The following is a 13,655-nucleotide window of genomic DNA, read 5'->3' as shown; positions in this document are numbered from 1 at the left end:
ATTTTTGAGACAGGAATAAAAAGGCTTGTAAATACTGACAACATAGGGTTGGGTTTTTTCCAAGTAAATTTTTTTATAAATAGTATTTTGGAATTTATCCACTCTTTTGTTGTTGGCAATTTTCAGGTGTTATTTGTACCCATATATTTTCATTGTAAGCATTAATGCATCATATCACTTTCAAAAAATAAGGATGACTGAAAGGATTTGGTGCAGCTTTTTCTTTTTGTTTTTAAGTACAATCCATCAAATCCTGAGGAATGCGCTCATATAAAAGATGGTTTGGGGGTCATGCTTAGAAATAATGTTGGTAATAATTCCATACATTCCCATGAAATGAATATGCAAAGTTGTACAGTATATAATACTTAGTGATTTTTGTTCATCTGAGATAATCTGCTATTTGTATAAATTAGACATATTGACTGTGAGACTGAAACTTAAGGTTAGAACAGAACTCTGGAAACAAGAATATGTTTTCTTTGTTTTCTGGGTTGGACCTTTAAGAAAGCAGCCACAGAGTTTTGTTCAATTTCAACAAAAAATCACAAATCCCTTCTGAGAATCCAGGCAAACTTGAAATCTGACCAACATCCACCTGAAACTGGGCAGTTTTGGGAATCCTGCATAAACCTGGATTGTGAGCCTGAAACAAAATCAGAAACCAGGAAATTTTGCGTATGTGTGGATGTCACTCTGACATACTCCACACGGTCCTTATTCACACTCAAGTCAGAAATACTGCATTTATGCTTGGACACTTGCTGAATCACAACACTGAACCTCCACCTTACCCCTTTCCCCTTCCAAAATTTCACAATATAACTGGGAAATGCTTATACCTCTCTGAGTAAGACTGTCAGTACTGTCCTGCTGATCTGCATGAGGCTTCTCTTGAAATTCGCAAACAGTTTGGAGCCAAGCTTCTGGTTCATGACTGCTATTATTAAGAACAAAAGTAAGGTAATTTTTCCCTTGTTATGAATAGGAGTAAGAGGTAAGAAGGAGACCACAGGCAACTCAGAATATTTTTTAATTCTTTGTTGTTTCAGAAGTTCTCAAATAACCTTTACAACCTTGGGGCGGGAATGCCAAGACAGTAAAGGAAATACATGCTTTTGTAGCTTCCTACAGAGATTCTGCCAACCATTAAAATATTTCTTAGTTACAGTTCAATCTTATCAAAACTGGTACAGTGAAAAAAAATCCAACAATTTGATTTTATGAACGTCGGTCCATTTCCCAAGGTCTTATATTTCACAGAACTTTCACTATTAAAAAACACCCCACATTTACACCTGTAACTGTAAGGCTCAGAGTTCTTATTCAGTCCTGGCTTAGTTCATACCGAACTGGCTTTTTAAGTTAGATAAGACCAATAATAATTAGCCAATAAATCTGCTATCTTCATTTTAGTCTTCTCTTTAAATCCCAGAGTCTCCTAATACAGAAACACGAAGAAAAAAGGATGCAAAGAGCTCGCAACCCCACCTATAGTTATTTCCAAATTTCTCTGAAGTCAATGGAAGGCCCCTGATGACCTCACTAGACCTCTGCCAGGTGCCCAGAAGATCATTGCTAGGATCATTACCCAGGACTCTGACCAGCACTTTTACCCCCAGAGCAATTATTTGGATGCTTTCTTATACAATCACACAGAATTTTTCATGCCCCAGGGCAGGAATTTTGCCCATCCTCAATCTTTTCCAGCACTTGACCCAGATGTGCCTGGGAGTCAGAGGCATTTGTAACTATAGCAGTGACAATAATGTTTTGCTCTCATAGGGATGTTCTCAAAAGGCAGCCTGCTGGTATTTCACTGTTGTTAAAAATAAAGTCCTTAGGAATGTCTCTTTGAGGAAAAACCAGCACGCTATATAAATAATTGCACAAACTTTGCAAGCAGATGGGGGGGAAAGTTTTGGGGGCTCTTTGTGACTGGAGCTGAGATGCTCAGCACAACACTCTGACAAAGTACATCCTTGAAAACAGATGATATTTAGGCTTTTCAGGCAATTTCTGATGACTCTGGAAAGAATGCAGCCCCTAATTGCTCTGCATTGCATTTCCAAGAATTTTTTCAGTTAATAGGCAAATTTGTGAGGTTTCTAGCAACTTTGTAATGAACAGCACCAGTGACAAAATAACAAACTTGCCATCAGTGCCATTTGGAAGAAACGAATGCTTAGCAATTCCTGGTGACATGAGGTGCTACTGATGGAAGATTTATGCTTTGCGGCAAAACAGCGCCATGCTGCGTAAAAGAGCGAAGCAGCTAACTTCACCATCAGTTATTAAATGGCCACTATGATTCAGGATGGAAAGTACAAGTGTGGTAAATGAAAACAAGCCCCCAAAGGAAGACTAGTGTAAGTCTAATGCAAACATTACTGAAAGAATGGCTTGTTGCAAATCTGAATGATTACAGAGAGATCTGTGGGCAAAACTTTGATAGAGTAATGAAAAATTAAATACCAACAAAACCAAGTAAGCTTTGATGCTGTTTTATGAGACGGCTTTCTACCATGTATTTTTAGAAACAAGTATCTTTATTCTGGGATAAATTAACTTAGAAAGAGTAACATCTGGGAATGCACACCATTAATCTTAACATTTTGTTGAAAGCTTCAAAACAATGACCAGCTCTCATGGGGAATCTCAATTATAAAAATGGGTTTTTCTGTTTGTTTGTTTTTAAGGGGGGAGCTAAAAGAACAAGCTGACAAATTAGTAGCAGATCATAGCTTTTACCAAAAAGAAGAAAAGAAATGTTTCTAACAGTTTATCAATCAATTAGACTCTTATGATAGACAATGACTGTGGTTATGTGGAGAAAAAGCTAGCCTATTTCTATCCCTTCCAGAAACACACCCATCACACTGACTGCCAGCAGCTCAGCCTGGTACCATCCCAATATTTATTCCTTTGTAATGTCAATGGGTTTTTCTTGTTGTGGGTTTTTTTTTTTTTTTTTGAATGCCTGGAAGATGACATCATCTTATTTTACATTTGAAACAAAAAGAGTGTGGGGACAAAAAAAAATAATCAGACCCTCTTTAGAAGACATTATTCAATTACTTGGGAGAACATTTCCATCTAAGCCATGGCTCGTTCTCACAGTTCCTGGTGCCCCAGGACCGTGGTACTGGGAAGGATTTTTTTTTCTGACAAATTTTGGTGGTAGAACAGCCAATGAGGTAATTGGTTGGTCACCATTCACATTATATATAAGCACACACACATATATGTATGTAGGCTATGTGTATGTGTACCTATTTATGTAGATTTATACATATTTATGTAATGTCTGTGCATAAAATATGTAAGAAAGTGTCAGTTCACTTCACCCCACATGAAATACTTAAATTAATACACTCACTTCTGCAAGATGCACAGCATGCCCTGGTACCTTGCAAACTGCTCTCACTGTCACCTGACAGGACATAAAAATTAGAAGCCATCCCTAGAAGACGACTCTGGATGAAATGCTCCAAAGTCACAGTGGAGGCTGAATCCCAGTTTTAAAACTGAAAGCCAACTAATTTTGTGCTCTTTTAATCCCAAAATATTCTTTAAAATGTGACTTTGTTTTCTAAGTCATTCCAGCGATTTAAAGAATGTGACTTTCCAGGTTTTACAGCCCCGAGTCCATCATTTGCTGAAAGTTTCTTTCTTTAAAAGAGACAAACTATTTCACTGCATATCCCTTGCGAGAGCACTCATGAAAGAAAAGCTTTCAATAGTTGTGCTTCATGGCATACTTTCCACTTTCCCACTTAAATTGATTTGCAGACAGATATAAATCCAATTTCAAAAAGTTTGGTGTTACAGCTTGGGTGGGTTGGATGGATAACTAATGCTTATCCATATGTCCTGAATATGCAAGCTTTGGCTCAAAATCTCATGAGGATAGTTCTCCTGCTTCCAGTTGGGCTAGATTTACTAGCCTATTTTTTCTTCCAGAAACACACCCTTAACATTGACTGCCAGAAGCTACATCTGGTACTATCCTACTTTTTGAACATTTTGCTTTAAAATTAGAGGGGGGAATAGCCAAATATTTTAGGACTTGCTAAACGGTTTTATTCTAGAAATGCGCATGCCCAGGCATACCATGCAATATATGCAAGACAAATAACATCCATCTAGTAAAATATTACTGCCCCCTCTCAAACCTGACAGCTCTATACCGCCTGACAAAATAAAAACAGCTATATTTTTAACTCTTTAAGATGATATTAAAATTTTTACCATCAAGCTTTACAGCAAATTCCATAGAAATAAGAATGAAATACTACAATTGCACTTGGTTTGGGAATGATTCTCAAGATTTTTGCTTTTTGCAACATGTCACCGCAACAATACATTTCAGAAAGTTTTAATCCATTGCAGTGGTTTATTGCTCAAACTTAGTGGCTATTTTCTTCTCTTCTAGAAGGTAGGGAAGAGGCCCTCATAATAGTAGGGACTTTCACCTGGTGGGCAGCAGTTCTCAAAATCCCAAACTTATTTTACTGCTAGCCAAGAGGAGAACTTGGGTAAAGGGAGCAGTGGGCCACCTTCAGTTTTTTTTAATGCATTCAGTGGGAATACTACATGAGTGGGTGCCTTACCTAAGGAGGCAGGTGAAGGGCAGGAGGAGGTGAATTGTATGCCAGAGGGTCCCCAGGCCTGCTGAGCCCTGGCCAGTGCCAGGGAAAAGCCATCTCCCTGGCTAGATACTGACCCACTGCAAAGCAGAGGCTCCCTGCTCCCATCAAACTAAACAGTAAGAAAACTAGGGATGTGACAACAGAGGGAGTACAGTAATTCAGTTCCTCATCTCCCATCCCACAGACTATAAATACTGTTTTGATGCTTGACGGAGTGGCCTCAGGGAGGAGCAGAAAGAAAAATATGCAGCTATGCATAAAATGAAGAAAAATATCAGAAAAATTTCAGAAAAATATGAAGCACCCATATTCCTCTCCCACTGGCTCCATGTGTTCTCTTCACGGGCTGGGCACCACCTGAGGAGACATGACATGAGCTGCTCAATTTTGTGCTCTATGATCTGCTACTAATGAAGAATATTTTTAGGACATTTGTATTAGAGGAGTAGTATTACACTGTACTAATGTTAGGTACACCTCTGGCTATTTGAGTTGAAAATTTTCTTCAGAAGAATTTGAGTTGAAAAGCCAAACACAAACAAACCCAACTTTGTTTCCCAGATGGGTCCATGAGATCAGCATTTGTCAGCAGTGGTGGACTCCAGGCTGCACTGAGACTAAGGCGAGGCAGTGCCCATACACCACCGGCTTGCATGGCTGCAGCTGCTTGAGTATCAAAGGGGTGGTGACACCTTATGAGCAGGATTCATCCCTTTTGGTACTGGTATTACCCAAAACAAATGTTGTTCACTTGCATATTTGATGGAGGAAAACTCCTGAAGTCTTCTATTTCTATTTGATATGGCAGTCAAAAAGTAATACGGACTTCGTTACATTAAACATATGGTCCAGAAATGTGCATTTCCACTAAGGAAAACACAAACCAGAAAAGGCAAGCCAAAACAAACACACACAAAATGTTACTATTGTTTTTCCATATTTTATCCAGATAGGATTTTTAATATGTACAGAAACTGTATCTGATGTTATGCAGTTGGGTCTAGATATGGAACTTGAAGAAAATAATTTCTTTTCATGCATATCATTTTGTTTTATTTCAGTCTTTGCAAGCCTTTTTCTACTTAACTGGCAGCGGACAACCTTCAAATTGCATTTTCAGTGTATGATTTATATAGGTATAAAAATATGTGGGATAAGAAAGTTTTAACATTATATTTCACAATTCATTTAACAAAGTAGCAGTAGTTAGAAAATTTTACTTGGCAAGATGTTACTGGGGTGGGAGTGGGCTTGTATGTGGAAAAGGGACCTAAGGAATGTTCCTACGATTAGTCTGAGGCAGCACAGTCCAACGATGAGAATTTGCTTTGGGAGGTAGATCTTGCTGTAAACCATTCAAGATTAGATACGAGGCAGTGACGTATGACAAATGAAACTGCTGAGAGAGTGGGTCATACGAGCTAATGATTTTCAATCTTTAGTCAGGCACCTAGCTCAGCATAATGTATTAGATTTGAGTAAATAAGTACCTTTAAGCCTCAGGGTCAAAGCTTTGATGAGAATTTTGCTGAGGAATACGGAGCTGGAGGGACATTTAGGAAGGAAAACATTAGCTGCTCGTCATTCACAGCATTGAGTGAACAGGGTCAAATCCTGCCACCATCGCCAGGTCCAGTAGCACCTTGCTAGCAAGTGGAAAGCTGCTCAAGATACCACGCAGCAAGGTGCGGCTTGCCATCTACACGGTAAGCTGCAAAGCAGCAGCACCAGGGCGTATGTGGGGACCTCCACATGGCACCTCATGGGGCTTTACAGACGTACCTCTGGGAAAGCCGGAGCGTGCTGGCTTGCCAGCAAAGAGGAATGCTCTGCAGCATCTTGGTGGAAAGAGGGAAAAAAATATCTTACTTAGAATCTGCTTAGTTTGGGCCTTGTATTCCCTGACCTCCAAGTTTTTGGGCACAATTCTATACCCACAGCTGACTGTGGGCACACAAATTATAGCATTCAGGAATTTAACTACCTGATGATTGGGCCTGCACTCAGTGTTGTAACCCCAAGCATTCCACATTCATGAGAGAAGCCTTCAAAAAAAAAAAAAAAAAACAAAACCTGCAAGATTGGCTTCAGGATCATGAATTAATACTTTTTGAAACTTGTGCTTTTTTGAGCCTGTATGGCTTGCATTTGCAAGTTCTTCCACCATCATAAGCAGTAGGAAACTTTGAAAAAATACAGCAGTGAAATTAGATTTCTGTATAGCAACTTGACTCATGAAAGTGGATCTTCAGAAAGACAACAACAACAAAAAGAAATCAAGACTGAGGATGAAGTTGCTGGAGAGGTACTACAGAGGGTGCCAGGCAGAGCTGTGTATAAATGGCAGCATCTCAACCAAATGCACACGTGCAGGCAAACACACGCACACACAGACACGCACGCCTCCATATATAAATATATATACACAAAGGTATCACCCAGGACACCAGAACGGGTAATATCTTTGTCTTTCAGGAACAGTGACACTTTCTGTTGTAGAGGGAATCAGTTCAGTGACAGAGATGGAGGGTCCTTGGAACAGTGTCCAGGGTTGTTGAGCCCACACAAGAATAAGGAGCCTCACAAGCTTAACCTCCTCCCACTCTGAGCAAGTTAATGACTTGACCTTTTCAACCAAAAAACAGACATCACAAACACGTGCAGAACCTGACAAAATCCGTACTAAACCACAAGATTGCTCTTCACCAAGATTTACTACTTAGGGAGAAAAGGAGCAGATCTATCCTTTTGGTAATGCTTTCCTAGAAGTCCTTAGATTCTACAGTGCTTTGTGGTGAACGTGTAGAGGAGGTTGTCACCGTCCACATTTTGTCATGGATTTTGCTGCAGTGCTTGTGGCTGCAACTGTATGCTGTTCAGTGGTTGAAAAAGAGAGCTGTAGAAATCAGACTAATGGAAAAAATGTATTTCAGCAATACCAAGAAAAACTTACAAGCAATTTAAGTGTGTAAATATACACAAATAAACATATGTATATATGCATATATGTTTATATATATACATGCACATCTAAATATCGATAGATTATTTTAACCCATTTTGTTTGTGGAACAGGGTAGGAATCTTTTTTTGGGGGTCTTTGAAAAATGGCATTCTTCTGCACAGGCATGAAGTAGAGACAGATGATGACTCCTGAAAGACCCTGGAGTATTTCATAAGGCATCCCTCTACTTACTGCTACTGGAATGCAGCTGCCACAGCAGAAGGCATCAAGTTTTCCAGCATTTTTTTTCCTGTAAGGAAGCCAGAAAGGTGGTACAGTTTATTGGAGAGCAGTGGCCTTTCCAGTGTCCATAAAAAGTAGCTCATCATAGCCTTGTTGATTTTCTTTTTAGAGTAGTTGCAGCTATAGTAGCTTCTTCCCTAATCCAGTAAACCTTTCTGGAAATCACCTTTTCTGCCTCTGAAAGGCTAACTTAACCTTGACCTGGGAAAGCCTGTGGTTCCAGAAGGTCTAAGATGTTTTTGAATAAGATGATCAGCTACCTTGTACTTGCTACTGTATGTTGGCAAGAGCAAATCAAAACCAAATATTCTCTTGAATACTGAAACCCCAGAAATTTGGGAAAAAACAAAACATACAATTTAAGTGAAACTCGAACAACTCAGGAGGGTGCCCTCTATTTGCAGGGATAACCAGATCTGTACAGCTTTTATTTTAAGGCCAGTTTCTTAAGCAGTAAGCATTTTTTACTTCCCTTCTACTTCATTATGCCATTGTACTCAGATTTCGGCCCTTTTATCCTTTGCCCATTTCAGTCATGTTCTGGGATCAGCAATGAAACCACTACAGGAGATGGTCTGCAGCATCAGTAATGCTTTAAGACAAGCTCGGTAGCTCATATTTCTTTGTTAGCATCCCATTGCGAAGGGGAAAGATCAGTTTGCTTTGTTCTTAGGCCCTGATTTTCATAAGCTAATGATGACTGTGGGTGTAATTGTGGTCAGGCTTAAGTGGTAGCGTGAGGGCAGAGAAACAGAGAGGCGCTTCCGTGAGGCCGGTTTCCCCTCCGCTGAGCACATGGAGCAGGCGGGCATCTGCTTGCCCTGCCCCAGGCGCACGCCAGGAAGGATGTGCCAGCCATGGTGCAACTTGGTTGCAGTGGAGGTGGGAGGTTGGAAGCAGAGCATGATCCCGAGCACCCACCAGTTTGTGTCCCTTATAGGGACTATTTGATGCTGGATTAACCTCCTCCAGGTTAACATCCTCTAGCAATAGCAGTAATAAATACTTCCACTTCTCTTTGGCTCACAGCTTAGCAGGACCCTTCAGGGGATTTTATTTCCTCTGACATTGTGCAATAATTGCCCTGGTGCAAAAGATGTATTTGTGCTGGAACATTTGCTTGATATTTGGGCTAGATACTGCAAGGAGTGCTGCTTTTAAAGGGGATGGTGTGCTCTGTGGAATAGTTAATAGGTATGTTGGTATTACTACTGCTAGTATAGACAAAATTTTTAATTATGCAGTGAGCATGAATGCCTATTCAGCCACAGAGTATGTATTGTTCTGTGATATTAAAGCTGGTTAAGATTTTTTAAACATTCTTTGAACAATACTTAAAGCAATTAAAGATTAAATATTCTGAATCTTAAAATGCTTTTTCTTTTTCTGTTTCCAAAATGTAAATGGTTTGAAAATTTTTTTTAAGTTACTGGAATCCATTAATGACTTTGGCTCTGAAGACATGTTTTCTGAAATTTAAGTAAATATTCTTCAATATTTGGAAGCAGAACGCAAATGTTTTTTAATAAAAATTACAAAATGCTGTGCTTCTGACCAAGCGCCATGTAAAACAAAATGTGTTACAAGCATTCTGCTGGGAGGTGAGAAGATTTATGAGCATGCATTTAAGAAAATTTCAACCAGCAGTAATGAATATCCATATGAACAGGCTCAGATTGAGGCAAGGCTGCAATACTGTTTTCCTGCAGTAACGGTATGTAAATGTCTGTACACATAGGTTCTCGAAGAGAGAATGAAATTGGAGTGCAAGTGCCATGGAGTTTCAGGTTCCTGTACTACTAAGACCTGCTGGACCACGCTTCCTAAATTCAGAGAGATTGGATATATTTTGAAAGAGAAATACAATGCTGCAGTGCAGGTGGAGGTGGTACGAGCCAGTAGACTAAGGCAGCCAACCTTCCTGAAGATCAAGCAGATCAAGAGTTACCAGAAACCCATGGAAACAGATTTAGTGTATATCGAAAAGTCACCCAACTACTGTGAGGAAGATGCTTCCACAGGGAGCGTCGGTACCCAGGGACGACTCTGCAACCGTACCTCTCCCAACGCGGATGGGTGCGACATGATGTGCTGTGGAAGAGGGTACAACACACACCAGTACACCAAGGTGTGGCAATGCAATTGCAAATTCCACTGGTGCTGCTTTGTGAAGTGCAACACGTGTAGCGAGCGGACAGAGGTGTTCACCTGCAAATAACGGCATCACGTGCAAATGAACAGAACAAATCACCACGAGTGGAGAAAGTGGGGTACAACAAACGACGACAGCATCATTTTGCACATCTACTCTTCTTTGGGAAAAAAAGACCAACCAACACCACAACAACCAATCCCTCCCACTACTTACACTTCTAAGGATGGTGCATTTTGGCTGGCTGGCGGTTGTAACTACTTTGGAAACAAGGGCAACAGGATTAAGGTGATGTTGATAACCACATGATACTTTCTCTCTCTTTTGTTTGGTTTTTTTTTTTTTTTTTAAACTACAATCTGGTGTTGTAGAGTTCTCCTAGTAAGTGCTTTAAGTTATACATATCAGAGAAGCTGATTGCATTGCAGCTCCCATGGAATTTAAAAGAAAAAGACACTTTCTTCTATTTTACAACAACAGAAACACGGAGCCCTGTGCAAATAAAGACACTTTTTTTTTAAGAAAATGAAATCTTCACTGACTAGAACACAGCAGTCTTGCTGCAAAAAACTAAATTTCTAAGAAAGCAGGTAGAGAGAAAACTGGTAGGGAGGCAAAGTCTATGGCGGAAATACTCCACTATCAGTTTGAAAAAATAACATTCGCAAAATTACATCAACTGCCAGTGACACTGGAACTCTTTGAATGAACATTAAAAATAATTATTTATGTTTTTAATAGTATCAAAAAATTCTAAGCACTAACGGGTAGCTATGTCTTAATTCTGTACTAAATGTAAACTTATTGGAACTCTGACTTTATGATTTTTGTATTTGGTTCTCCCTAAGTTCTTCAATGCTACTGATCTGTTGTCACTCCACTATTAGAGAGTTCAATTACTGTAGGCCTTAAGCAATTACCAGAACTGAGCAAAAAAGATCACATGAAACTGTGGTTACAAATGCTTGATAAAGACTTTTCCCGCTTGCCTCCTGAATAAGAATGACTTTTTTTACACTCAGGCTTGAGGCATGAAGCACCTGCCCTCAGCTCCTTGTAGGGAGTTTTAGGATACAAAGACGTGCTTTGACAAATATCAAAGGTTTTGCTTTGCCATTAAATGCACTGGCAGGATCTTCCAAGCATTACATTTTGCCTTTAATGGTTGAAAGTTAACATTACCAACAGTTTTAAATAACTTATGCTCTGTATGAACTGAAAAGTTAGTAAAAACATGGTAGCTGAGATTGGTTTCTGCAACCTGTGAGCTGTGGTGGCTTCACGAGCATAAGAGAGCTAAAATTTGTGTTAGTCTGTGTCGTCATTATTCTAAGGTTGGCAGTAATGTAGGCCCAGGTAAATAGATGAATGTTAAGAAAGAAGCTGACTTTTTACACCAGCACTCAATTATAATTCACACATCGTCTCCCTATGAGAGATTTTTAAAAAAATCCTCAGATATTTTACTACTGTAAAATCTAGCGGTTTTAACCCCAAGAGCCAGATAGGCCCACTTACAACACAGCACATTTAATCACAAAAATGTTTGCCTGTAGCAAGGTTCCCTGCCTGATTTTCTGAAAACTTGGATTAAAAATTTCCTAATGTCTGCATATCTGCATTTCTAGCTTTTTTATCATTTTATTGCTTTTATTGAGGGACTGCACAGCCATGAGCCCTCCCCACCTGACATGGGAGCACTTGCCACACCACATGGTGCTCTTGGGGCAAGGGGCTGGTGGAGCTACAGTTCCACCAGCTCCCATGCTGGATATATGAATGAGCCGGGATTACCTCTGTAATTTATGGACCTGCATTATCAAAAGTAACTCATCGTCTGGGGACCTTCATTTGACCACTCATGTGGACCTGCCTTTCTGACCCCAAGCACTTACCTCTGAAAATCAGACCCCATTGATGAGTCTCTCAGAGCAATCCAAAATTGAAGAGCTAATTTTTTTTTGTTGTTGCTGTTGGTTTTTAAATACCAGCCACGGTGTGAACGAGTGCAACTCTGCAGAAGTCAACAGGGGGCCCTGAAAATGCTAGAGTCACTCCGTATAATTTAAAGTCCCTTTAATTCATGGGTATTGTTGTTGAATAATAGTGATATACTGTACTTTCACTACATTCTTGACAGGAAGCAAATAAAGCTCCCAAGCACAGTAATGCACAGTCTTATGGTACTAGATACTGTAAATATATTAGAATAGTATTTGTTAAGTACAATTGAGGAATCCAATTAAGTTATATTATTGTATATCGTTTAAATGTCTATAGAGTATTTTAAATTATTGTGAACTACACTGCGTTAAAAAAAGAAAAAAAAAGGTTATATATTATAACACCAACCACTCTGAAAAGTGGACCAAAGCGACACTTTCTCTTCTTTTTTACATACCCCTATTTCAAATAGCTTTGTCAGCTACTGTAACACCATCGTAACAGTCCTACAATTGGATTAGCTGTCTAGAATATAACGTTTCAGAGCATCCTATAAAAGCTTTGCTCATGCAGGGGAGCAGCATTCAGAAAGGTACTGTATGGCACAAAGCAGGGGCTGACCACAGAAACGCATGGACTTTGAACTATGTCCCAAGAAGAAGTAGTTTTGGTCAGAAAACACCATTACCACTGATGTATTGAAACATCCCCCCAAAATGTTGACCTTTTAACGAAGGTGTCTATGAACAGAAGTGGGTTACATAACAACTTTCATTTTAAAAAATGTAGTTTGATGTCAAAGAACTGTGACAATAGAGGTTTGAATGTGACCAGCAACACAACATGGGTTAACCATACCTTAGCCATGATAAAACTCAAAATACTGTATGTTATTAAGGAATTTAAGAGCAAAGATCAATTTGTTTACTATGTTAATGTTTTATGAGAAGCAGAAAACAAAAGATGAAATGTGTTTCCATTAAAACTTAATTTTCCCCCCTTCTAGTTCCCTTTCTTTTTGTTTGTTATTTATTTAGAAAAAGAAAGAAGGCAACAAGGCCTTATGCAAAGGCCATTTGTGTACAGGCTTCTCCGGATGAGAAATGATAGGCAGATTTCAAGTCCAAAGCAGTTTTTGTGTTTTATGAGAAACAGTAATGAATGTGCCTGAGCTTGGTATCAAAGTCCAAAGTCATCCACCTACAGCAGTGGTACAGAGAAACTGCCACTAGCACCAACCTTGCTACTACCAGAGACTTTGGGTGGCTCAAATGAGGAGATAAATATTTTGTAATAGAAACGCAGCATCAGACTCCAAAATGGTTCTCCACCATGAACCTCACATAACAGGTTAGCAAAGAGAGGGGAATAAGAGGTGTAGCAGAGATGCTTGAAGGCCCTGACTTCAGCACTTGCACATGCTCCAGCTTACTCCAGCAAGTTATGGACACATCTGAAAACCTAGCTGAGTCTGGACCTAAGAGATTTTACAGCACTTCCCTTGGTCAAAATAGTAGCAACATCCTCAAAACTGAGAACAGTGTCTTATTACACGAAATCTAAGGAAAATGCACAACCTTTGTTGTATTTGCCCCTCAGGGAAGATATCCAGCTATAGATAAAGGTATAGCCAAATTCCACATGAACTAAGTCCAAAATA

General features: G+C 39.5%; 1 protein-coding gene across 1 annotated transcript in view; it reads left to right on the top strand.

Moving 5' to 3' along the window:
• The window catches only part of WNT7B (Wnt family member 7B), a 90,996-nt gene extending 77,925 nt beyond the window's left edge, over positions 1-13,071 (top strand). Inside the window, exon 4 of the mRNA XM_064461397.1 lies at positions 9,638-13,071. Within this exon, the coding sequence (XP_064317467.1) occupies positions 9,638-10,117 (480 nt within the window). The 3' untranslated portion in view covers positions 10,118-13,071. The remainder of the gene's footprint in view (positions 1-9,637) is intronic.
• Positions 13,072-13,655: the final 584 nt, after the last annotated feature.

Source organism: Phalacrocorax carbo, chromosome 1 (genome assembly GCF_963921805.1).
Source record: "Phalacrocorax carbo chromosome 1, bPhaCar2.1, whole genome shotgun sequence".
Taxonomy (NCBI): Eukaryota; Metazoa; Chordata; class Aves; order Suliformes; family Phalacrocoracidae; genus Phalacrocorax; species Phalacrocorax carbo.
This window is presented reverse-complemented; position numbering and strand designations above follow the sequence as displayed.